This window comes from Plecotus auritus, assembly GCF_963455305.1.
Source record: "Plecotus auritus genome assembly, chromosome: 4".
Lineage (NCBI taxonomy): Eukaryota > Metazoa > Chordata > Mammalia > Chiroptera > Vespertilionidae > Plecotus > Plecotus auritus.
This window is the reverse complement of record NC_137775.1, coordinates 38,518,708-38,546,003: the sequence shown is the minus strand read 5'-3', so window position 1 is coordinate 38,546,003 and position 27,296 is coordinate 38,518,708. Positions and strand designations below refer to the sequence as shown.

Below are 27,296 nucleotides of genomic sequence, written 5' to 3'. Positions count from 1 at the left end.
GTGACCTACACTTTTGTGACCCCGCACTGGGTAGGAGGAGGCGCGCGCATTACAGCGGCTCGCGGCACCTGGTCCGTTCCACGCCGCGTGAAGAGGTGGGCCCGCCTCCGCTCTCCCGCAGCCCAATCATCTGGGGACCCTGGGCACGTCCCGCTGCCAGCCACGCCCCCAGCCGGCGGGACGGGGCGGGGGCGTCTTTAAGAGCCGGCCGCCGGGCCCGGCTCCGCGGGGGTGCGGGGTTGTGGACTGGGAGGCCGGGTCCTGAACCTGAACTTGAACCTGAAACCCAGAGGCTCTAACGCGCAGCCGCTTTTCTCGCGGCAGCCTCCGCGCTTACGCCGCCCGCCCACCCGGGCTCCGCAGCCCTCGCCTGGGTCTCTCTAGCCCGCCCGCCGGGCTGTGGGCAGCTGCTCCGGAGCCTGCCCGCCGGGAACTCACGCCCCTCGTGCTCCCGCGGCGCCCGACGGGCCGGCTGGGGCCATGGTGCCCTCTCCCGCGGAGCCCGTCGCCGCACAGGGGTCGAGCGAGACAGAGACGCTCAGCCCCGCGTCCTTGGGGGCTGCCCCGCTCTCGGGCCTGGGACCCTCCGACGGTCCCGAGGCGGCCGCCGAGAAGGAGGAGGTCGAGGTGGAGTTGGCGGGGCCGGCGGGCGCCGAGCCTCCTCAGCCTCCCGAGGGCGGCTGGGGCTGGCTGGTGATGCTGGCGGCCATGTGGTGCAACGGGTCGGTGTTCGGCATCCAGAACGCCTGCGGGGTGCTCTTCGTGGCCATGCTGAAGACCTTCGGGTCCAAGGACGATGACCAGATGGTCTTCAAGACAGGTGAGGCGCAGCGCCCGCCGTGGTCAGCAGGGGACAGGCGCGGGCCTGGGCGCATTCTGCGTGCTCAGTGTGGGTCCACGCCCGCGTGTGCGCCCCAAGGAGTCCCCTTGTGCCTAGGGTTTTTTGTCTTTTTTTGGCGGGGGGGCCTGGGCGGGGACTGTGCTAAATACTGAAAGGATAGGAGGCAGCTGAATGGGGGATTGCGAGCAGGAGCGTGAGGGGTTGCCTTCTCCTGTTGTGTTCTTTGTCGTACTTAACGATTTACCAAACTAGATGAAAAAGGTGCAGACTCAACATTCCCCCCCACCCCCCCTTAGAGCGCACTTACGCGATCTCTTGACTGAGTAGGCAGAAAAGCAAGTTGAGGATCTTCTGTATAACTGTTCTGCATACATTTTCCACTTTATCCTGCAAGTAGGCGTTGTCAACCCCGTTTAGGTGAGCAAACTGAAGCTTGGTGAAATAAAGTGTCTTGGTGAGTAGCAGAATGGAGATAGAACACACGTCTTCAGACTTAAACGGCGAAGTGATTTCCATTACTAAATCAGACTCCCTCTGCCGTTTGGGGAACTTTATATAGTTAATCATCTTAAATTTATTTTATTTTATTATTAAAGGGAAAAGAGGTAGAAACATCAATGATGAGAGAATCATGGGTGGACTGCCTCCTGCACGCCCCCCCCCCCACTTGAGATAGAGCCTGCAACCAGGGCATGTGCCCTTGACCGGAATCGAACCCAGTACGCTTCAGTCTGCAGGCTGATGCTCTATCCACTGAGCCAAAGCAGCTAGGGCGATTCATCATCTTTTTTAAAACCTTACTTTTCTGTTATTTTTAGTGAACATTTCTTAGGTCTTTAGTGTGCATAAAGTGAGTATACAACTGTCCCCATTCCCTGATCTTACTTTGCTGTCATAACAAATTCTAAGGCAGAGGTAAGGTTGAGAGTTTTAAAATAGTATATAAATAGTATGCTCTTATGTGTATCCTTCTGCAACTTGCTTTTCTTTTACCCTGTGTTGTGTCTGCGATTTATCCATATAATACCTTAATTTGAGCTGGTAGCTTACATTTTTTGTTTTAACTCATAGTTTTCCATTGTATGACTATATTATACTTTATTTAGGCACTGTCCCTTTATTAGACATTTATATTATTTTCAAACTTACTGTAAACGACACTGCAATGAATATTCTGGTACATTGTCTCGACATGTATTAAATAAGGTGCCATATTAATCTGGAATTCCTGTTCCATAAATAGCTCTTGAAGTTGCTGTTGTTATTCAGGTCACAGGGCTAGGTACAAAAAGTGTTAAAAATGTAATATCATATACTTACTTTGTAAGGAAGACTATTATTAAAAAGTTTAGGAGGATAGATGTGCATATGTAATGGTAAACAAAACTAATTTTGTGTCTTTTCTATATGAGTATCAGGTATCTGGGAAGGAAAAGCTCCAGGAGGCTGAACTGACAGTTACCATTTTTAGACTGTTACCTTCAGCATTTAGCATATTTTTGTCTGGGTTTACAAATTTTTATTTTTATTTTGAACATCTTTTTTTATTTCTTTCATTGCTTTTTATTTTATTAGAGTTTTTTTATTGTTTAAAATATTACATATATTAGTACATATATCTCTTTTTTCCCCATTGACCTTCCCCCAGCCTCCCCTACCCCCCTGTCGCATGCCCCTATACCGCCCCCCCCCCCCCCCCCCCGCACAGTGTCTTGTGTCCATTGGTTGTGCTTATATGCATGCATACAAGTCCTTTGGTTGATCTCTTTCCCCCCTCCCCAACACTCCCCAGCCTTCCTGCTATAATTTGACAGTCTGTTCGGTGCTTTACTGCCTCTGTATCTTTTTATTCATCAGGTTATAATGTTCTTTATTTTCCATAAATGAGTGAGATCATGTGGTATTTTTCTTTCATTGCCTGGCTTATTTCACTTAACATAATGCTCAGGTCCATCCATGCTGCTGCAAATGGTAAGAATTCCTTCTTTTTTATAGCGGCGTAGTACTCCATTGTGTAGATGTACCATAGTTTTCTGATCCAGTCATCTGCTGATGGGCACTTAGGCTGTTTCCAAATCTTAGCTATTGTAAATTGTGCTGCTATGAACATAGGGGTGCATATATCCTTTCTGATTGGTTGGTGTTTCTAGTTTCTTGGGATATATTGCTAGAAGTGGGATTACTGGGTCAAATGGGAGCTCCATTTTTAGTTTTTTGAGGAAACTCCATACTGTTCTCCACAGTGGCTGCACCAGTCTGCATTCCCACCAGCAGTGCACGAGGGTTCCTTTTTCTCTGCATTCTTGCCAGCACTTGTCGTTTGTTGATTTGTTGATGATAGCCATTCTGACAGGTGTGAGATGGTATCGCATTGTTGTTTTGATTTGCATCTCTCAGATAATTAGTGACTTTGAGCATGTTTTCATATATCTCTTGGCCTTCCTTCTGTCTTCTTTCGAAAAGATTCTATTTAGGTCCATTGCCCATTTTTTTATTGGATCATTTATCTTCCTTTTATTAAGTTGTATAAGTTCCCTGTAGATGTTGGAGATTAAACCTTTATCAGTGATAACATTTGCAAATATGTTCTCCCATACAGTGGGCTTTCTTGTTGTTTTGTTGGTGGTTTCTTTTGCTGTGCAAAAGCTTTTTATTTTGATGTAGTCCCATTTGTTTATTTTCTCTTCAGTTTCCATTGCCCTAGGAGTGGTATCGGTGAAGAAATTGCTACGGCATATGTCTGAGATTTCTCTGCCTGTGGATTCCTCTAGTATTTTTATGGTTTCCTGTCTTATATTTAAGTCCTTTATCCATTTTGAGTTTATTTTTGTGTATGGTGTAAGTTGGTGATCTAGTTTCATTTTTTTGCATGTATCTGTCCAATTTTCCCAACACCATTTATTGAAGAGGCTGTCTTGACTCCATTGTATGTTCATGCCTCCTTTGCCAAATATTAATTGGGCATAGTGGTTTGGGTCAATATCTGGATTCTCTATTCTATTCCATTGGTCTATATGTCTGTTCTTGTGCCAGTACCAGGCTGTTTTGAGGACAGTGGCTTTGTAATACAGCTTGAAATCTGGTATTGAGATCCCTCCTACTTTATTCTTCTTACTCAGGATTGCTGTGGCTATTCGGGGTCTTTTTTTATTCCAGATGAATTTTTGCAGAGTTCTTTCTAGGTCTGTGAAATATGCCGTTGGTATTTTAATGGGGAGTGCATTGAATCTATAGATTGCTTTGGGTAGTATGGACATTTTAATGATGTTGATTCTCCCAATCCATGAACATGGTATGTTCTTCCATCTGTTTACGTCTTCATCTATCTCTTTTTTGAGTGTCCTGTAGTTTTTCGTTTACAGGTCTTTTACCTCCTTAGTTAAGTTTATTCCTAGGTATCTTAATTTTTTTGGTGTGATGGTAAATGGGATTGCTTTTTTAGTCTCTCTTTCTGTAAGTTCACTATTGGTGTATAGAAATGCCATAGATTTCTTGTTGTTAATTTTGTATCCTGCTACATTGCTGAATTCATTTAAGTCTATTAGTTTTTTGGTGAAGTCTTTTGGTTTTTTTATGTACAATATCATGTCATCTGCGAATAAGGAGAGTTTTACTTCTTCTTTTCCAGTTTGGATTCCTTTTATTTCTTCTTCTTGTCTAATTGCAATGGCTAATACTTCCAGTACTATGTTGAACAGGAGTGGTGAGAGTGGGCATCTCTGTCTTGTTCCTGTTCTTAGGGGAAATGGTTTTAGTTTTTGCCCATTGAGTATGATGTTAGCTGTGGGTTTATCATATATGGCTTTTATTATGTTGAGGTATGATCCTTCTATTCCCACCTTGTTGAGAGTTTTTATCAAGAAAGGGTGTTGGATTTTGTCAAATGCTTTTTCTGCATCAATTGATATGACTATGTGATTTTTATCTCTCAATTTGTTTATGTGATGTATCACGTTTATTGATTTGCAGATATTGTACCATCCTTGCATTCCTGGGATAAATCCTACTTGGTCATGGTGTATGTTCTTTCTGATATACTGCTGGATCCGATTTGCTAGAATTTTGTTGAGGATTTTGGCATCTATGTTCATGAGGGATATTGGCCTGTAATTCTCTTTCATTGTGTTGTCTTTATCTGGTTTTGGTATTAGGGTGATGTTGGCTTCATAGAATGAGCTTGGAAGTGTTCCTTTCTCTTGAATTTTTTGGAATAGTCTGAGGAGGATAGGTTTTAGTTCTTCCTTGAATGTTTGGTAAAACTCCCCTGTGAAGCCGTCTGGCCCTGGGCTTTTGTTTGCTGGAAGGTTTTTGATAACTGCTTCAATTTCTTCCATAGTTATTGGCCTATTGAGATGTTTAGATTCTTCCTGATTGAGTTTTGGAAGGTTATATTTTTCTAGGAATATGTCCATTTCCTCCAGGTTGTCCAGTTTGTTGGAATAGAGTTGTTCATAGTATTTTTTAACAATCCTTTGTATTTCAACGGGATCTGTTGTTATTTCTCCTCTTTCATTTCTGATTTTGTTTATTTGGGTCCTCTCTCTTTGCTTCTTGGTGAGCCTGGCTAGAGGTTCATCAATCTTGTTTATCCTTTCAAAGAACCAGCTCTTGGTTTTGTTGATCTTTTGTATTATTTTTTGGTCTCAATGTCACTTATCTCCGCTCTGATCTTTATTATTTCCTTCCTTCTGCTTACACTGGGCTTTTCTTGTTGCTCTTTTTCTAACTCTTTGAGTTGTAGGGTTAGGTAATTTATTACCATTGTTTCTTGTTTTTTGCAGTAGGCTTGTAGAACTATGAACTTCCCTCTCAAGACTGCTTTCGCTGTGTCCCATAGATTTTGGATTGTTGTGTTTTCATTGTTGTCTGTTGCCATGATGTTTTTTATTTCTTCTTTGATCTCTCTGGTAACACAGTCATTGTTTAATAGCATACTGTTTAGTCTCCATGTGTTTGATTTTTTTGGATTATTTTTATTGTAGTTGATTTCCAGTTTTATGCCACTGTGATCTGAGAAGATGCTTGATATGATTTCTATCTTCTTGAATTTGAAGAGACTTTGCCTATGACCCAACATATGGTCTATCTTTGAAAATGACCCATGTGCACTTGAGAAGAATTCATATTCTGTGTCTTTGGGTGAAATGTTCTGAAGATGTCAATTAATTCCATCTGGTCTAGTGAGTCATTTAGGATTGATGTTTCTTTGCTGATTTTTTGTTTAGAGGATTTGTCTAATGGTGATAGTGGGGTATTAAAGTCTCCTACTGTGATTGTATTGCTGTCAGTCTCTCCCTTGATATACTCCAGGAGGTTTTTTTGTGTATTTGGGTGCTCCTGTATTGGGTGTGTATATGTTTACCAGAGTTATTTCTTCTTGTTGGATTGCTCCCTTTAGTATTATGAAGTGGCCTTCCTTATCTCTTTTTATGTCCTTCACTTTGAGATCTAATTTGTCAGATATAAGTATTGCTACCCCAGCTTTTTTTCATTTCCATTCATCTGAAAAACCTTTTTCCATCCCTTCACCCTCAGTCTGTGTGCGTCTTTTTTTCTGAGGTGGGTTGCTTGTAGACAGCAGATATATGGGTCGTGTGTTCTTATCCAATCTGTTACCCTGTGTCTTTTGATTGGGGCATTTAATCCATTTACATTTAAAGTTATTATTGATAGGTGCTTATTTGTTGTCATTTTTATTCTTTACCCCTGTGTTCCTTCTTCACTTCCTATTTCTTTTTTTTTTTTACAGCAGACCCTTTAGCATTTCTTACATTGCTGATTTGGTGGTAATAAATTTCCTTAGTCCTTTTTTGTCTGTGAAGCTCCTGATTTCACCTTCAATTTTGATTCATAGCCTTGCTGGGTACAGTATTCTTGGATTCAGACCATTCCTTTGCATGACTTTGTATATTTCATTCCATCCCCTTTTGGCCTGATGAGTTTCTGTTGAGAAATCAGTCGCTAGTCTGATGGGGGTTCCTTTGTAGGTAACTTTCTGTCTCTCTCTGGCTGCTTTTAAGATTCTTACTTTGTTGTTGGTGTTTGCCAATTTAATTATAATGTGCCTTGGCATCGGTCTTTTGGGGGTTCATTTTGCTTGGGACTCTGTGAGCTTCTTGGATTTGTGTGGGTTTTTTCTTCCCTATATCAGGGAAGTTTTCTGTCATTATTTCTTCAAACAGGTTTTCTATTCCTTGCTCAGTTTCCTCTCCTTCTGGAACCCATATTATGCAGATGTTGTTTTGTTTCGTGTTGTCACAAAGTTCCCTTAGGCTCTCCTTCTGCTTTTTAATTTTTTTTTCTAGAAGCTGCTCTACTTGGGTATTTTTTCCTACCTTTTCTTCTAGCTCACTGATGCAGTCCTCTGCTTCTTCTAGTCTACTCTTGATGCTCTCTATTGAGTTCTTTACAGCAGCAATGTCATTTTTCATTTCTTCTTGGTTCTTCATTTCCTCTTGGTTCTTACACATATTGTTGAATTTGTCTTCCATTCTTTTCAGCCACCTTATGACCATTTCTCTGAATTCTTTCTCTGGCAGGTTGCTTGCCTCCATTTCGTTTGCTTCCTTTTCTGGTGATGCCTGCTTTTCTTTCATATGCGGGCTGTTTCTTTGTCTCCCTATGGTCTCTCTTCTCCGGGTGTCTGGTTATGTAGATCTTTCTCTCCTACGTTGATTTAAAGGCACAAAATACAACACAACCAGGTACAATGCACAAGGCACTGAACAGAAATGTATTCATGATATTAATAACCCCAAATAAAGGTGACCACCAGAGAAAGGCAAATTAGAGGATAAGAGAGAAAGAAGAAGAGAAAAAAGCAACAACAAAGAAAGGAGTGCAAAATGAAATTGGGAAAAGGAAAAAAAAAGTAAGAGAGAAAAGAAAGAGAATACGAAAGAAGAGGGGAACAAACTATATATATGTGGAGAAAACTCCAATAGAACAGCCACTAATCCCAACAAATGCCAGCAACAAGTACCTAGAGATGAATACAAACTACAAACAACAACTAATATCAAGCGAGGTGAAGGAAAACAGAAGCAAAAAACATAACAAACAAACAAAAAAGAATAAGCAATCTCCCAAAGAAGCATAAAAAGTCGATATAATCAACAATCAAGCAAACAACAACAAAAGGACAGAAAAACAATTTTTTGAATATGAAAACAGAGAAGAGAGAGGTGTGTATGGACTTGGAGCAGGGGATTGGAAATTAGATATATAAGTAGGGTGAAATTTTAACAGGGGGTAAAAAGAAAGAATAGGGAAAATCTAAAGCAGGGAAAGGGTAAGAGAAACAGGAAACAAAAGGGGAAAAGTTAGGAAGAGAGTGATGGCATAAAGGTAAAGTTGAGATAGAGTAAAATGATGCGAAAGGGAAGATGAAAATAGAATGTAGAACACTAATCCCAAAGTAAAATAAAGAGAAAATAAAATGATACTTTTTTTTTTTAAAAAAAGGAAAATAGTAGTAGTAATAATACTGATTGAAAATAAAGATGTAATAATTAAAAAGGTAATATCAAGTGAGGAAAAAAGAAAAAAATTAGTCTCTTAAGTAAAAGATGAAAAAAAATAAAAATAAAATGTGCAGTAGTAAAGGTCATTCACTTCCTCTACTGTTCTGTTTGGCACGCCTGTTTCCTAGTCAGGACAGTATTGCAGTTCCCTGCGTTCCACTGCTCCTCAGTGTTGTAAGCCAGTCCTGATTTTTAAGCAGGTAGTGTGTCTTAATTTCTTGTATTCCTTTATTGTGTTTACACAAGAGTCATTTTGTGATTCAACCCCTGGGTGGTAGTGTTTCTGGATTCACCTCCGGGTCTATAGGTCCTCTGTAGCCAGTGCTTGGATCCTGCTTTCCATGTGGCATTCAGTACCGGTTTGTGGGAGTGGCTTGCCCCAGAGCTGGTTCTCTGATGGTTATTCCCTGCTCTGATCCCCAGGTTCCAGAAAAACAACTTTCCCCTGCAGTCTCTTAGGGTGTCCCCAATTGGGTGATCCTATGTATTGGGCTTAGTAATCAGAAGTAAGGATTTAAAGGAAAGAGAAAAAAACAAAAACAAACAAACAAACAAAAAGAGCCAATGTAAGTGTGAGAACTCTGGAGCTGAGTGCAAGTCTGTGCAGTCTTTTTTTCCCCCTGGGTCTAAGCATCTGGCACACTTGTAAAATTTTTAGGCTGTCCTTTTGTGTCAGATCAAAATGGGTTGCTTTTAAGAGTTCCTTTCTGTTAGCAGCTCTGAGGACCCCCTTCCACATTCACGGATCACGCCAGCCCCAACAGCCATGGATTTTTCTAGGCGCAGACTTCCCCCAGTCCCTAGCTCTCGCAGTGCGCGCGTTTCTCTGTCCTGCCAGGACCAGAGACCTCACTTTATCCCAGGAGAAATCTGACCTTTCTGTGGTGGAGTGTAGAGCTCTTCTGAATCTGCGTGTTTGCGCCAATTGGGGACCGGTGCTCTGGTTCGCAGCTGTTCGGTGGGTGCCGCAGTTGTAGATTTTCAGGCTTCCGATAACATCCACTTTCCCCTTCAAGATGGCGCGGTCTCTGCATCCAAACCGGTCGCTCCGGGAGGGAACCCAGCAGCAGTGGGGGCTGCCCGGTCAGGGGACCCCCATCCAGCAGTTCCCCACCGTCTCCTGGAGTATAGCTGTCCCTCAACTCACCAACAAACACTCCCCGTGTGACCCTCAGCTGTTCTTTCTATCTGCTCTGGGACAAGGCTTGGGACACGTCTGTCTATTCCACCACCATTTTCGCCTTCACAAATTTGTTTCTGGGTTTACAAATTTTTAATGCAGTCAAAACAACAAGACAACAGCCTTTCCTTTATTACTGTTTTTGCAAGCCCAGATGAGTTAATCCATTGGGATCTGAGGGTTGTCTTTTGTTTTTACTCCTTCCTGCCTTTGTTCTTTTGAGATAGTGAGCAACTGCTGGAGAAAGACCATAGCTTCGCCAGGAATCAGTTTTGCAGTGTTGAAGCCTCTACCTACAAGTTCCTATTGGCTACAGTATCCCAGTACTGGATAGCAAAAGATGAAGGAGGGGATAGGACCTGCTATTTTGAAATTTTTGAAACTCCGTATTTTTCATTTTCATGAATATCTTTCTCCATTTACTCAGTTAAGTTCTTGATAACTTTCAGCCGTGTGTGTGTGTGTGTGTGTGTGTGTGTGTGTGTGTGTGTATGTGTATCATATAAACAGTCATATGGGTATGCCAGCTAAATACTGAAGATCTTTGTGCTTATCTGCATGATTGCCATGTTTGGGCATGCCCTTGCACAGATGTGCCCAACTCAGGATAAGTGGAGATGGAAACCAGGCTGTGTTCTGGGTGCCCTTTATCTAATTCCTACAAAGGGGCCTTATGCACTTATAATGGCCCTGCATAACACAACAGCTTGATTGAACGTTGGCTTGGTTGAACTTTATTTGGACACGGTGTAATACATGTATAACAGCTATTTTTTAAGGTATGAGAAAGAAAACAGATTTAACCTCATCTGTGAAAAAAGGGTGACAAGATAGTTATTGGGTCAGTTGATATTGAGATACCCCCCAGCCCCTTCCCCAACAGGTGTTTCATAGAGTCCATCATCTACAAAAGGCACTGAAGTATATATACCTGCTTTGAAGTTTGGCTTTTCCACTAATGCTGAGTCATCTGTGATCAAACATATGCAAGCTTCAAGTACAACCCCCCAAAATATCTAGAATTGCTTAAGGCTTTTATTTTTCAAAGTTTTGGTCCGTTTTCTATTACTCTATTCATGACTGATAATCCCAGCATTAGAGGGCAGTTAATTGTCTCCATGTTTTCATTAGCTTCTTCATACTGATTAGTCCAAGGACACACAGGGAGGTTGTGGTAAAATGGGAACTGAGGGTTTCAAATGATGGTTCACATTTCTTGAGAATTTCCCATGTGCCAGCCCAGTGCTAAGCACTTTACATGCATTCTTATTTAAACCTTACTGCAACCCCATGGGCTAGGGCTAGGCTGTATTTGATATCTTTCTTTTCAGATGTGGAAACTCAGGTTTGCAGAGTTTGAGTAAGCAGTGGGGCCAGAATTCAAATTCAGGTTTATCTGATTCCAGAAGCTGGTTTTTAACAAGTGAGAATATTGCATTGGCTAGATCATATTTTGCTAATTCAGTGTTCTTTATGTTGTATAATTCAAGCATTAGCAATTGATTGAATACTACACCAGGAATTCTGGGGTTAGAAAAGACATCTGAAAGATCAGGGTCCCAGTTTCTTGATCTTACTTTGCTGTCAGTAAACAAAGGCCAATTGTTAATGTCTCCTGGAAGTAGATTTTGAAGTGTAGAGAGGCTTCCAAGAAGAAACACCACCAGCCCGGCTGGTGTAGCTCAGTGGTTGAGCATCAACCTATGAACCAGGAGGTCACCTTTGGATTCCCAGTCAGGTTACATGCGCAGATTGCGGGCTGATCCCCAGTGTGGGGCATGCAGGAGGCAGCCAATCAATGATTCTTCTCATCATTGATGTTTCTATGTCTTTCTCCCTTTCCTGTCCTCTCTGAAATCAATAAAAAAAGAAATGAGATAATTTCATATGGCATTCAAACAAAAGTCTGGGGTTTCCTTTGAGGAACCATGCACTTTAGTCTGATCCATAGCAGGACGATGTTTCCAGGAAGAACGGGAGAGCATCTTTCTCAGGATCACGTTCTCCTCTTCACAGTTCTCTTAATTCGTATGTAACTGATGATGTACCCAAAATTTCCTAGGAAAGGGCCTGCAGAAATCCATTCGCACTAAGATATAAGTGAGTTTACACAGCCTAATGTTACTCCTCATTCATTCTACAAGTATTCATTACTAAGTATCTGACACCCTCTGTGCAGAGCACTGGAGATGGGAACTGAGAGAGACAGCTGTTCCCAAGGAGCTTTAGATCGGCTGTGAGACACAAACAAGTACAAGTACATCAAATACTGCCCTAAGGCATTTGCAGTATACTAGGACCCAATCTTATTTTAAAAGGTGGAAATTCTAAGGAAATTCCAGGGAATGGCGGGTCCTGGGGAAGGCATTTGATGGCCTGTCTAGATGCTAATAAATTTCACTTTGTGAAATTAAGACTTTGGAAGAGAAGCAAGCTGAACTATGTAAGTCAGGCAGTAGAACCAACGAGTACATCCCAGCCCCATTATGTTATTGCGGCCGCCAGTGACCTCGTGCTCAGAGATATCTCTTGCACGTATTGCTGCATCAGTTATGTCTGTCACAGGGAGCAAGCTGAGCTTGAGTTGTCTCTTTCCAGTTTAGTTTTTACTTGTTCATATGTGCATGTTTCTTGCCTGTGTGGAGAGGAATCAGACACTTCTGGGATACCACAGATACTACAATGAACTAGGATGTTGTTTGCCCTTAGAAGTTACAACTTTGCTTGGATATTGGAATTTTCTTTATTCTCCATCTTAAAGCATCCATTTTTAGTTCCTTCATGGGACTAAGAGAGAGTGTAGGGTCCTTTCATTTTCCTGATGCAGTGCCCTGGACAGACTCTGGGATCGTACGAAGATATTAATCTAGTTTACTTGTCTGCTTTCTTCCTGCAGAAAGAAAAGTATTTTAATGGTATATGGACTTTAAAAGTATCTGTTTAAAACAAGTATGTTTTTAGAGTCAGCAGTCCTGGATTGTGAGAGGGATGTCCGACTGGACAAGTATATTTCTAATACCCTAGTATTTAGGGTAGTTAATGATATCCTTCTGAAAAAATTATGTCTTTGTGGTCTAGAGGCATGGTCAAGAAGACCCCTACTTCTTTTAGTAATTCCAAAAATGTGTTCTTTAATAGCCTTTCTTTAGAGTAGTGGTCTGTGGTTAAATAAGTTTGGGAAACACAGCACATTATCCTCCTCTCTTGGATATTTAAAGTAAAAATCAAGATATTAAAAATTCAACAGTTTTAACGAGAAGTGGGCTATCAAAAGGGAGACTTTTTTTTTCCATTTTTTTTTATTAAGGTATTATATGTGTACATATCTTACCATTGCCTCCCCCCCACCCCACTCCCATACATGCCCTCACCCCCCAATGTTTTGCATCCGTTGGTTACTCTTATATGCATGCATATAAGTCCTTCAGTTGATCTCTTATTTCCCCCACCTCTCCCTAACCTTACCGCTGTAATTTGACAGTCTGTTTGATGCTTTACTGCCTCTGTATCTATCTTTTTGTTCATCAGTTTATAATGTTTTTCATTATCCCCAAATGAGTGAGATCATGTGGTATTTTTCTTTCATTGACTGGCTTATTTCACTTAGCATAATGTTCTCTAATTCCATCCAGGTGCCTACAAATGGTAGTAATTCCTTCTTTTTTATGGCAGCATAGTATTCCATTGTGCAGATGTACCATAGTTTTCTGATCCAGTCATCTGCTGACGGGCACCTAGGCTGTTTCCAAATCTTAGCTATTGCAAATTGTGCTGCTATGAACATAGGGGTGCATATATCCTTTCTGATTGGTTGGTGTTTCTAGTTTCTTAGGATATATTCCCAGGAGTGGGATTACTGGGTCAAATGGGAGTTCCATTTTCAGTTTTTTGAGGAAACTCCATACTGTTCTCCACAGTGGCTGCACTAGTCTGCATTCCCACCAGCAGTGCACGAGGGTTCCTTTTTCTCCGCATCCTCGCCAACACTTGTCGTTTGTTGATTTGTTGATGATAGCCATTCTTACAGGTGTGAGATGGTACCGCATTGTCGTTTTGATTTGCATCTCTCAGATAATTAGTGACTTTGAGCATGTTTTCATGTGTCTCTTGGCCTTCCTTCTGTCTTCTTTCGAAAAGATTCTATTTAGGTCTGTTGCCCATTTTTTTATTGGATCATTTATCTTCCTTTTATTAAGTTGTATAAGCTGCCTGTAGATGTTGGAGATTAAACCTTTATCAGTGATAACATTTGCAAATATGTTCTCCCATACAGTGGGGTTTCTTGTTGTTTTGTTGATGGTTTCTTTTGCTGTGCAAAAGCTTTTTATTTTGATTTAGTCCCATTTGTTTATTTTCTCTTTGGTTTCCATTGCCCTAGGGGCAGTATCAGTGAAAAAGTTCTTTTGGCATATGTCTGAGATTTCTCTGCCTGTGGATTCCTCTAGTATTTTTATGGTTTCCCATCTTATATTTAAGTCCTGTACCCATTTTGAGTTTATTTTTGTGTATGGTGTAAGTTGGTGATCTAGTTTCATTTTTTTGCATGTATCTGTCCAATTTTCCCAACACCATTTATGGAAGAGACTGTCTTGACTCCATTGTATGCTCATGCCTCCTTTGTCAAATATTAATTGCGCATATTGGTTTGGGTCGATATCTGGATTCTCTATTCTGTTCCATTGATCTATATGTCTGTTCTTATGCCAGTACCAGGCTGTTTTGAGGACAGTGGCTTTGTAATACAGCTTGAAATCTGGTATTGAGATCCCTCCTACTTTATTCTTCTTACTCAGGATTGCTGTGGCTATTCGGGGTCTTTTTTTATTCCAGATGAATTTTTGCAGAGTTCTTTCTAGGTCTGTGAAATATGCCATTGGTATTTTAATGGGGAGTGCATTGAATCTATAGATTGCTTTGGGTAGTATGGACATTTTAATGATGTTGATTCTACCAATCCATGAACATGGTATGTTCTTCCCTCTGTTTACATCTTCCTCTATCTCTTTTTTCAGTATCCTATAGTTTTCCGCGTATAGGTCTTTTACCTCCTTGGTTAGGTTTATTCCTAAGTATCTTAATTTTTTTGGTGCGATGGAAAATGGGATTGCTTTTTTAGTCTTTCTTTCTGTAAGTTCACTGTTGGTGTATAGAAATGCCATAGATTTCTTGGCGTTAATTTTGTATCCTGCTACATTGCCGAATTCATTTATTAAGTCAGTTAGTTTTTTGATGGAGTCTTTCGGGTTTTTTATGTACAATATCATGTCATCTGCAAATAAGGACAGCTTTACTTCTTCTTTTCCAATTTGGATGCCTTTTATTTCTTCTTCTTGTCTAATTGCAGTGGCTAATACTTCCAGTACTATGTCAAACAGGAGAGGTGAGAGTGGGCATCCCTGCCTTGTTCCTGTTCTTAGGGGAAATGGTTTTAGTTTTTGCCCATTGAGTATGATGTTAGCTGTGGGTTTATCATATATGGCTTTTATTATGTTGAGGTATGATCCTTCTATTCCCACCTTGTTGAGAGTTTTTATCAAGAAAGGGTGTTGGATTTTGTCAAATGCTTTTTCTGCATCAATTGATATGACTATGTGATTTTTATCTCTCAATTTGTTTATGTGATGTATCACGTTTATTGATTTGCAGATATTGTACCATTCTTGCATTCCTGGGATAAACCCTACTTGGTCATGGTGTATGATCTTTCTGATGTACTGCTGGATCCGATTTGCTAGAATTTTGTTGAGGATTTTGGCATCTATGTTCATGAGGGATATTGGCCTGTAATTCTCTTTCATTGTGTTGTCTTTATCTGGTTTTGGTATTAGGGTGATGCTGGCTTCATAGAATGAGCTTGGAAGTGTTCCTTCCTCTTGAATTTTTTGGAATAGTCTGAGGAGGATAGGTTTTAGTTCTTCCTTGGAAGTTTGGTAAAACTCCCCTGTGAAGCCGTCTGGCCCGGGCTTTTGTTTGCTGGAAGGTTTTTGATAACTGCTTCAATTTCTTCCATAGTTATTGGCCTATTGAGATGTTTAGATTCTTCCTGATTGAGTTTTGGAAGGTTATATTTTTCTAGGAATATGTCCATTTCCTCCAGGTTGTCCAGTTTGTTGGAATAGAGTTGTTCATAGTATTTTTTAACAATCCTTTGTATTTCAACGGGATCTGTTGTTATTTCACCTCTTTCATTTCTAATTTTGTTTATTTGGGTCCTCTCTCTTTGCTTCTTGGTGAGCCTGGCTAGAGGTTCATCAATCTTGTTTATCCTTTCAAAGAACCAGGTCTTGGTTTTGTTGATCTTTTGTATTGTTTCTTTGGTCTCTATGTTGTTTATCTCCGCTCTGATCTTTATTATTTCCTTCCTTCTGCTTACACTGGGCTTTTCTTGTTGCTCTTTTTCTAACTCTTTGAGTTGTAGGGTTAGGTAATTTATTACCATTGTTTCTTGTTTTTTGCAGTAGGCTTGTAGAGCTATGAACTTCCCTCTCAAGACTGCTTTCGCTGTGTCCCATAGATTTTGGATTGTAGTGATTTCATTGTCATTTGTTGCCATGATGTTTTTTATTTCTTCTTTGATCTCTCTGGTAACCCAGTCATGGTTTAATAGCATGCTGTTTAGTCTCCATGTGTTTGATTTCTTTGGGTTGTTTTTATTGTAGTTGATTTCCAGTTTTATGCCACTGTGGTCTGAGAAGATGCTTGATATGATTTCTATCTTCTTGAATTTGAAGAGACTTTGCCTATGTCCCAACATATGGTCTATCTTTGAAAATGACCCATGTGCACTTGAGAAGAATGTATATTCTGTGGCTTTGGGGTGAAATGTTCTGAAGATGTCAATTAATTCCATCTGGTCTAGTGAGTCATTTAGGATTGATGTTTCTTTGCTGATTTTTTGTTTAGAGGATTTGTCCAATGGTGATAGTGGGGTATTAAAGTCTCCTACTATGATTGTATTGCTGTCAATCTCTCCCTTGATATCCTCCAGGAGTTTTTTTATGTATTTGGGTGCTCCTTTATTGGGTGCATATATGTTTACCAGAGTTATTTCTTCTTGTTGGATTGCTCCCTTTAGTATTATGAAGTGGCCTTCCTTATCTCTTGTTATGTCCTTCACTTTGAGACAAAAGGGAGACTTTGGCAGCAATCTTTAATGGAACTACCTTCCCTGTATGGAGGTAGATTGCTCTTTAAGATGGTTATGATTTTCAGTTACACTTAGGGATTAAAGCATCTTTCAACACCTCTAATATAGTCTTACAAATAATTCTGAAATTTCAAGTCAGTTAGTACTTCTTGAAGGTTAAAAAAAAGTTTTCTTGCCCAGCTGGCATGGCTCAGTGGTTGAGTGTCAGCCTATGAACCAGGAGGTCATAGATCGATTCCTGGTCAGGGCACATGCTAGAGTTGCAGGTTTGATCCCCATTTGGGGGTGGATAGAAGGCAGCCAATCAGTGATTCTCTCTCATCATTGATGTTTCTGTCTCTCCCTCTCTCTTCCTCTCTGAAATCAATAAAAATATATTTTAAAAAAGTTTCCACATTTGCCATTATGCTGATATCTTTGTACGGCAGCTGTATGCTACACCTAAACTTAAAGGAGCTTTTGGCTATAGTTCAGAACTGAACTGCTCTGTCTAGCCTTATGCTAAGGACTGTATGTAAATCTGCCTATATGACTATTTCTATATCTGAGGAAGGTTTTTAGTAATGGTGCTTTGTACAATGGACGGATGATCTGGTTCTTGGTCCTATATATCTTGTACTATAAATACCTGACTGTTACATGCACTGAAAGAGGTTGGAAAACTAAGAGAACTCACTTATGGCAACTGTTATGCTTGAATTTTCTTTATTCTCCATCTTAAAGCATCCAACTTTTTATTCCATGTAAATTCATCTAAACTGCCTGCTAAAATAAGTCATTAGACCATAAAAATGGTTCCAGTATTTTGGAATAATAAATGAGCATGGTGTGAGCATCTCATACTCTTCTTTCCTGAATGCTTCTGAATTCAGGGCAAGACTGAATAGTGTAAATAGTGTGTAGTGAATTCTAATTAAATATAACCATGTGAGTATTCCTGGGATTTTTATCAATCAAATTAACTGTCAAAAGAACCAAATCAAGCAAAAAATAAAAGCATAAGAGGATAATTTCTAAAGAGCTTTTGAGTGTGTTCTTAATGTGATATGCCCTTTATGGTCCTTGTTGAGCCCATGTTGTAGTTCCTTGAGGCTTATCCCAGGCCATGTACTTACTTCCTTTTTCCTGCCTTCTTTGGGGTCTTCTATGCCCCAAGTTTGTCCTGCTGTCTTTTGTCTCTGTGCCTTTATCTGTGTCACTCCTCTCTTCAGTGTGGTTTTTAGTCCTTGTATGATTCTGATGAAATAGCCATTTGTGACAGCCCTGGGACATAATGATTTTATGCAACTTGGGATGTTTTATTACGTTTTGATGCACTTGGAATGTTTTGGGGATAGCATGAATTCAAATGAGTTGTGAATTAAGCTTAAAGTGCAAGACGGAGACCCACATTTCAATCTATTCTAATCTAGCATTCTGTGAAAGGCATTTTTAAGATAATACATATTTATAAGTGATAATTTGCATATCCTTTTCCATAAAGAAAGGCCTTTTATTACTTAATTTAAGTTTTTAAAGTTGCCTCGTAGGGTGTCATTACCTCTCTCTATATAAAAGCCTAAGTGACCGGATGACTGGACGACCGGCCGGTAGCTATGATGCACACTGACCACCAGTGGGCAGAAACTCAATGCAGGAGCTGCCCCTCTGGTGGTCAGTGTGCTCCGCTCAGCTGACAGACGGGCACCAGACGCGGGGCTGATGGCTGGCGAGCACAGCTGTGGCTGCGTGAGCCTCTCCCACCTCTGCAGCAGTGCTACTGAGCGCAGCGGCAGCAGGCTCAGCGGGCCAGGATCAGGCTCCTCCCTGGCTGCCTGCCGCTTTGTGCACTACTACATCCCTCAAGGGGTCTCGGATTGCAAGGGGGTGCAGGCCAGGCTGAGGGACCCCACTGGTGCACAAATCTGTGCACTGGGCCTCTAGTTTATAGATAAGAAAGTTGTGACTTGCAGTTTAGGTTTGGGCCACATGATACCAGTTTTTACATACACTAAGTTGAATTTAAGAACATCTTTTTAGCTGGGTAAAAATTTGTACTTATGTTAAAGTTGTCCTGAAATGTAGAACCCTGCCCTTTCCCCCCTTGCAACTATTTTCTGCATATTTACCTATGTGTTCTCTCGAACCTTACTAGTGCCACCTACCCCAGTTATCAGAAATCCTGTGCAGTTGTTCTTTGCAATAGAATACCACTTGGAGTTATCACAACCTGACTAAAGATCTGCCCTCACATTCAAATTAAACAAACAAACCTCAACAGGAACAAACTAAACCCCAAATAGTACTGAATAGTCAGGTCACCACACAGCGCTGAGCACACAGGAACCGGGGGTGTTTTTAATGGCAGCAGTTCAGAAGGAGCAATTCCCATGTTCCGGGAATCGCTAGCCCTTCTGAGACCAGAGTGATGGAGGAAAACAGTGCATTCAAGCATATGTGCAGCAAATGTGCACCCACCATAACTTCTTTGATGAAATATCTTCATTAATAACAAAAGTAATTCTCCACTTTGCATATACCTAGATATTAGAACTTGCAAGCTGAGGGAATGACCTACCTTATTGTCTGGTCGGAAGTCTTTTCATTTCACCAATGTTTAATTGTGGGGCTATATATGAAATACAGGTTTGAAATAATGTATGGGGACCAAAGCAGTATTTCTAATCTCCTCTGTTCCCTCTGAATAAACATAAAAGTCTCATAGTCCCTGAAATGGGTACATAAAGCCAGGTATTTATCCACCAGCCAAGATCTTGTCACTTCATTTTTAGCTGTATTTTGCAGATAATTAGGGTTCTATTTTTGTTTTTTAAATACAAAATTATAATATTGAATATATATGTTTTAAACTAAATGTGCCTCTCTGGAACTTCTGGTATGTCCCTCTTTGGGGGTACTGCTGCCTTCCTCCTCCAGTTCCCCCACTTGAGAATCACTGACTAGAGCTTTAAATGTAATTCGGGGTAGGTTTTTCTATAATTAGACTAGAGGCCCAGTGCACGAAATTCGTGCATGGGGCGGGGGTGTGTGTCCCTCAGCCCAGCCTGCACCCTCTCCAATCTGGGACCCCATGAGGGATGTCCGACTGCCCGTTTAGGCCCGATCCTGGTGAGATTGGGCCTAAATGGGCAGTCGGACATCCCTCTCACAATCCAGGACTGCTGGCTCCCAACTGCTCGCCTGCCTGCCTTCCTGATTGCCCCTAACCACTTCTGCCTGCCAGCCTGATCACCCCCTAACCACTCCCCTGCCAGCGTGATTGGTGCCTAACTGCTCCACTGCCAGCCTGTTTGCCCCTAACTGCCCTCCCCTGCAGGCCTGGTCACCCCTAACTGCCTTCCCCTGAAGGCTTGATCACCCCCAATTGCCCTCCCTTGCAGGCCTGGTCCCTCCCAACTGCCCTCCCCTGCTGGCCATCTTGTGGTGGCCATCTTGTGTCCACATGGGGGCAGGATCTTTGACCACTTGGGGGCAGCCATCTTGTGTGTTGGAGTGATGGTCAATCTGCATATTACTCTTTTTTTTTAAAAATATATTTTATTGATATTTCACAGAGAGGAAGGGAGAGGGATAGAGAGCTAGAAACATCGATGAGAGAGAAACATCGATCAGCTGCCTCCTGCACACCCCCTACTGGGGATGTGCCCGCAACCAAGGTACGTGCCCTTGACCGGAATCGAACCCGGGACCTTTCAATCCGCAGGCCGACGCTCTATCCACTGAGCCAAACTGGTTCTGGCCATATTACTCTTATTAGATAGGATAGTTAAAGCTCAGTGAAAGGTCTGTCAGTGGTTAAATTACTGCATAAAGTCAGGGAAAGGTGCATTTCTCTGCAGTTCAACTCTTACCCATTTTTTTGGCTAAAAAGTAAATTGTATCAACAGTGTTCTGCATGTGTTCAGAAAGTCAAAATTTATTCTTGTGACAAACTCAGACTGGATCCAAAACCAAATTCTGAGATACATTTTATAAAAATAGAAAACTCTGCTATTCATTAAATGGAGATATTTATTGACTTTTCTGGGTAGATAGGTATTAAGGCCAAGTTGAATGGGTTAGTCTGGTGACTGTTTTTAGTAGTAAAAACTTTTTCATCTTGCTTAATTATCCTTTTGGTTAGTTTTGACTTCATGTTCCAGTTTTAAATAGCAGCATCTCAAAGGATTCACACTTGTCAATGGTTGTTTTACTTACTGGTTGGTTACCCCAGGTTATCCAACCAGGCCTCCTTTGCTGACTGTGGTGTGGTATAAGTAGTGTGGTGTAAGTAGTGTGATGTGGTGTAAATAGCATATGTGTATACATTTTTAAAAAAATATATTTTTATTGATATCAGAGAGGAAGGGAGAGGGAGAGAGAGCTAGAAACATCAGTGCAGATCCCCCACTGAGGACTGAGCCCACAACTGGGCATGTGCCCTGACCGGGAATCAAACCATGACCTCCTGATTCATAGATCGATGCTCAACCACTGAGCCACGCTGGCCAGGCTATGTGTATACATTTTAAACAAATTGTTTTTTCCTGTTTTGGATTGCTATTTTCCAGGTATATGTGAGATTACTGCTTCAAAGGGTATGAAAACTTACACATTGCCAACTTGTTCTTTAGAGGACTTGAATTGTTTTACTATGCCCAGCAATTTACTGCTTCCTGAAAACCCTACCAGTGTGAAGTTTGTTTGTTTGTTTATTTATTTATTTATTTATTTATTTATTTATTTAAGAGAGAGAGGGAGAGGAAGTGAGGGAGGGAGGGGAGGAGGGAGGGAGGGAGAGGGAGAGAGAGAGAGAGAGAGAGAGAGAGAGAGAGAGAGAGAGAGAGAGATCTATTGGCTGCTGCCCCCCTGCATGCCCCCCATTGGGGATTGAGCCTGCACCCTGGCATGTGCCCTGACCTGGAAGCGAACTGGCAACCTCCTGGTGCATGGGATGATGCTCAACCAACTGAGCCACGTTAGCTAGGGCACCAATGGTATTTTTAAAAATTAGTTTAAAATCATATTTTATTGATTTTAGGGCTGAGTGTTTTCCCAGCTTTTGAAGCCTTTAGAAGCAGCAAATGCTTCAGCAATTATTTATAATATCTGGAAGTATAAGAGAACACATACCAGTGAATATATTAGAGTAAAACTGTTACCACAGGTGGAATACTAGGAAGGCCTGAGATTATCTTAGTCCTTAGATTCTCTCTTGACACACCTTGGCAGGTGGGACACACCCTTGTTCCCTTTGCTCTCTCAGCGCAGGTGTTGATCAAGGCCTTTCTTGGGGTTGGGAGTGGTATTGGAAATTAACCATTTGGAGACTGAGCCATGAGTTCTTCATGATTTCCAGGTGGCATCTCATCCTCTAGAGTAGATGCAAGCACGTCAGACTCACAGCATACCTCAAGGCATGTGGCCCGCTGGCCGCGATTTTGACATGCTTGCAAGAGGCTCAGTCTACAAGAGTAGTCCGTCTCATTCTCACCCTGTGCTGTTACCTTGCCTCACCTCCTCTGGACCTAAGTCTGTTGAAAACAGCTTTAATTAATTCATCGGGTCTAAGTGTGTGTAAAATTATTTTTTGCTTCAATTGATTTTTAAAGGAGATATAGAAATCACTTAATTTATTGAGCACAAACTCAATGTATTAGGGGCCATGTAAGAAACAAATGAATTTGACTTATTCCATATTCTTGAGAGGTTACAAGGGGAGAAAAAATGCTATGCACACAACAACTCTAAAGCAGTATGCTGCCTATGTTAAATGCAGTGTAAACAAGAGGACTTTAGAGGAAGGAATGGCTTCTGAGGGAACTGACCAGGGAAGGCTTCGTGGAGGTAGCTTTTGGGTGAGGCTTTAAAGGATTGGCAGACTGTCCTCAGCAGATTCAGCAGAAAAAGGTATTCCATGGGAGGGTGCAGGATCTGGGCAAGGGCTAGTGGAGTCTAATGATTAATGTTTTACTGTGCTTTACTATGTGGTTTATGTGAACGTGTTTGTTTGTTTTTTTGGTTAATCCCTCACCCAAGGATATTTTTTCCATTGATTTTTAGAGAGAGTGAAAGGAAGGGAGGGGGAGAGAGAGAAACATTGCTGTGAGAGAGAGACATCAATTGGTTCCCTCCCGCATGCACGCTGACCGGGGCCAGACATGCCCTTAACTGGGAATCAAACCTGGGACCCTTGGGTGCGTGGGGCAACGCTCTAACCACTGAGAACACTGGCCAGGGCTATGTTATCTTGGTTGATCTATTCAACGATCCTATGATATAACTGATATACGATACTCATGTTTTAGGTGGCAACTGAGCCTAGTAAGTAGCGGGGCTCTATTTGAACTTACTAGTAAGTCTCTGGCATCAGGACCCACGTTCTTTTTTTTTTTTTTTAATATCTTTATTGATTTTTTTACAGAGAGGAAAGGTGAGGGATAGAGAGTTAGAAACATCGATGAGAGAGGAACATCGAGCAGCTGCCTCCTGCACACCCCCTACTGGGGATGTGCCCGCAACCAAGGTACATGCCCTTGACCGGAATCGAACCCGGGACCCTTGAGTCCACAGGCCAACGCTCTATCCACTGAGCCAAACTGGCTAGGGCAGTACCCAGGTTCTTTATATTGGAGAAAACACTAGGTCAGTGGTCGGCAAACCACGGCTCGTGAGCCACATGCGGCTCTTTGGCCCCTTGAGTGTGGCTCTTCCACAAAATACCACAGCCTGGGCGAGTCTATTTTGAAGAAGTGGCGTTAGAAGAAGTTTAAGTTTAAAAAATTTGGCTCTCAAAAGAAATTTCAATCGTTGTTCTGTTGATATTTGGCTCTGTTGACTAATGAGTTTGCCGACCACTGCACTAGGTTCATTAAGTGAATGACAAAGAGTTTGGAGAATATGTAGGGGAAAGTCACAGGAGGTAAGTCTGGAAGAGGATGGTGGAGCTGAGGAATGGAAGCTTTGAATGCCGAGTTAAGCAGCTTGGACATCATTTAACAAACAGACAATGGGGAGATAATGAGGGTTTTAGAAATGTGCCTTAAAAAGATGTGAGTGCTTTGCCCTGGCTGGTGTGATCAGTGGTTAGAGTGCCAGCTGTGCGTGGAAGGGTCATGGGTTCGATTCCCAGGTAAGGGCATGTACCTGGATTGCAAGTTTAATCCCCAGGCCCAGTTGGGGCTCATGTGGGAGGCAACCAATTGATGTCTCTCTTACATTAATATTTTTCTCTATCTTTCCTTTCCACTCTCTCTAAGAATCAATGAAAAAAATACCCTCGGGTGAGAATTAACCAAAAAAAAAGAGAGAGAGAGAGATGTGAATGGTTTGCAAAAGACAAGAAATAGGAAGAACAGCAGTTACGAAGTCCTTGGCTGAAAGCCAAGTGAGATTTGAGAAGTAGGAAAGAAGGGACAGATGTGAGACGTTTCAAAGATGGACTGAAGGAATTTTGGCAAATGATGGTTGTGGACAGTGACACAGAAACAGATGAGGCCTATGTCTGGAGATTGCGTCTAAATAATTTTTGAACTGGGAGGCCCCATGTTTTCATCTTGTGCTGTGCCCTACAGATTATGTAGACAGTGACAGGTGGTGCCATTGATAGGTTCCTGGGCCCTGAAGAGGAGGAGCTGACAGGGAAAGGCTGGCTCAGATGTTAGATATGTGACTGTTAAATGCCTGCAGAATATCAGATGTCAAACAGGTAACTGGAAATGTGAACCTGGAGCCTCAGAGTGAAGCTGAGGCCAGAGGTAGAGCTTTGGAAAGAATGTATGTCTCTAAGAGGAACAAGATGTCATAGTAGAAAACAGAAATTCTGTCTCAAGCAGAGTTGGTGGCTGCTTCTGGTAGTTTAGTTAGTTGCCACTGAAATAATCTTATTTCGAAGTGACAAAACTTCATTCCTTAAGAAGTCTTTCCAACATTTAGGTTTTTCTAATTCAGATTTACAGTCTTCCAAAGGAAGGATTGTATTTTTACTATCGTGGTCTTAAGTATTTCCAAAACTTAGTACTAAAACTTAGTCATTTTTCCCCCCTTTAATTTAACGGGACCTCTGAGACCATTGGCATTTATGGTTTCTTTCATTCATGATAAATTAAGCCAGTCTGTAAGTCTTTTTTTTTTTTTTAAAGAGAGACTATATATGTATATATTTTTTTATATTTTTATTGATTTCAGAGAGGAAAAGAGAGGGAGAGAGATATAGAAACATCAATAATGAGAGAGAATCATTGATTGGCTGCTCCTGCACACCCCACATTGGGGACTGAGTCCATAACCCAGGCGTGCCCTGACCGGGAATCAAACTGTGACCTCCTGATTCATAGGTCGATGCTCACCCACTGAGCCATGCCAGCCTGGCCAGTCTGTAAGTCTTACGTTCATGATGTTCTAGGCCAGTGGTAGGCAAACTCATTAGTCAACAGAGCCAAATATCAACAGTACAATGATTGAAATTTCTTTTGAGAGCCAAATTTTTTAAACTTAAACTTCTTCTAATGCCACTTCTTCAAAATAGACTCGCCCAGGCCATGGTATTTTGTGGAAGAGCCACACTCAAGGGGCCAAAGAGCCGCATGTGGCTCGCGAGCCGCGGTTTGCTGACCACTGTTCTAGGCCAAGAGATTGTGAGAATAGCTTAGAATAGTTTCAATTAATTTATGCATTTCTAATTTAAATATATTGCCAGTGGAAAACTCGTTCAACAGGCTGATGATATTATCTTGTAGATCAGACTTCACAGCATTTAGTAACTGAGTCAGCTACTTCATTCACAATTCATAATGAAAACAGCTAACGTCTAGGTGTAGGCTCACTTAAAAAATTGTCTAGAAAGAACAAACTAAAAAAATTGTCTAGGAAAACTATTAGAAAACTAAGATAAATGAAATTAAGTTCTTTTTTGACTAGGATGGAATGTTGTACTCTTTGTTAAGAAACATGACTTGCTGTTGGGTACTCACACTAGACATCTGAAGTTTGACAGGTGGCGGAGGAAGTGCTGTCTGTTTTTTTGTGGTGCTGGCTGGCTGGGAATGGAATCAGTTCTAATTCAGATAATAACTAGTTACTTGGCTACACACAGTTGTATTTTGCCTCGGTTTTCTGTTGCAGCGTTATCGGTGAGACTCAAGATAATAGAATATTTAAGTGCTTTAGATGTACAAAGCACACAGATATGTCAAACACTGCTGTTACTGAGCAGGTTGGCACTGTGTCTCTATGTGGGCGTGTGTGTTGACTCATGTGCCGTGCTGTGAACTCTCAGCACTCAGGTCCTGAATTGCTCTCTGGTGATCCAAGCCCAGCTGAAGGGGCTAGAAGTGCAGTGACCCTGGAGGAAGAACCAGTAAAAGCAGGGGGTGGGTGAAAAGGGAATTGATAGTTGTGCAAGAAGAGGGTGTCTGCCTTATGTTGTAAGCCAAGACACCCTGACCCTTCCAGTAACTGTTTGGTCTTTCAGTCTCATTTGGCTTCATTTACAAGGTCTGTATTAAAGCCAATGTCGGAGTTTAAGGGGGTATTCTGTCCATACTGTCTGCTGTTGTGCTGGTTTGCTGACAAGTACATTTGATATCTAGTAATTATGGGGAGAAGAGAAAAAGGGAAGTTTAACTAACCCATTTTCCCCCTCAGAATTTGAGTAATAGAAGCCATATAGTCTTTTAAGTTCCATGCCAACGCACCAGGCAGAAAGAGACTTGCTAATACCAAAGGACTGGAATCCCAGAAGAGCTATGCATGTTTTTCGGTATTCACTTCAAAACACATTGTTTTCTGTAACTTCATTTGTTATGTTTATGCTATGATAATTAGTTTTGTATATGTGGTAGTTGTTTTTTGTAACGTTGATTAGGAAACAAATATTAATCCACTTAAATTAAAAGGCATTTATTCTTTTTGAAAAAAGATTGGGTAAAAGTAATGCTTAATCCAATTAATCTGTATTCTTCCTCTAATTCATCATGATGACTTTGGGTGTCTGGTGGCAACTGAGAATGGGTTATGGAAAAATGTCAAGGCAATGTAATCCCTATTATTTATGGTTACTTAAGAGGATAAATTAATCAGTGGTCAGTAATCTTTGGATAATTACTTTATTTAGTTGGAAATACCTTGAGTTTTTTGGAAAGCAAGTCAGTTAGAACTGTCAAACTAGATCAGCTTTTCTAAGTCTAATAATAAGTGAATGGAAACTAGTTGCCTTCAGCTTCTTCTCTCTGTATTGTAGTATGATCATTCTTTAAGTCTGGAAACTGTATATGGAACAACAGGGAAAATACATTAATACACTATCTTGTGGTTTTCAGGTAATAATTTAATTTGTTAAAGATGGGAGTGGTTTCAGGCGAAGGCGCCTGTGGAGAGGGAGAAGGCCAAGTTATCAAGTGGCTAATTGATGGAGTAACGTTCAGGAGCAGATCTGGGACTCGGAAACCCAGAGCACAGCAGGTGGAGGTGGGTTTGCCAGAGGTGCCACCTGTTTAGGGCCTGGAGAGAAGAAAGTAAAGACCAGAGCAAATGGAGGTGGGGTTGGAGAGGATCAGGAGGCGGCCTTATTTTCTCTTTGTTAAGTGTGGCCTGTTGGGTTGAGTAGCAGATTTTAAGAGTGTCAAA

The 27,296-nt window shown here is 41.3% G+C and overlaps 1 protein-coding gene across 1 annotated transcript in view; it reads left to right on the top strand.

The window, feature by feature from the left end:
- The first annotated feature begins 225 nt into the window (after nucleotides 1-225).
- The window catches only part of SLC16A10 (solute carrier family 16 member 10), a 110,046-nt gene continuing 82,975 nt past the window's right edge, over nucleotides 226-27,296 (top strand). The window contains exon 1 of the mRNA XM_080664210.1: nucleotides 226-820. Coding sequence (XP_080520336.1) covers nucleotides 481-820 — 340 coding nt within the window. The 5' untranslated portion in view covers nucleotides 226-480. The remainder of the gene's footprint in view (nucleotides 821-27,296) is intronic.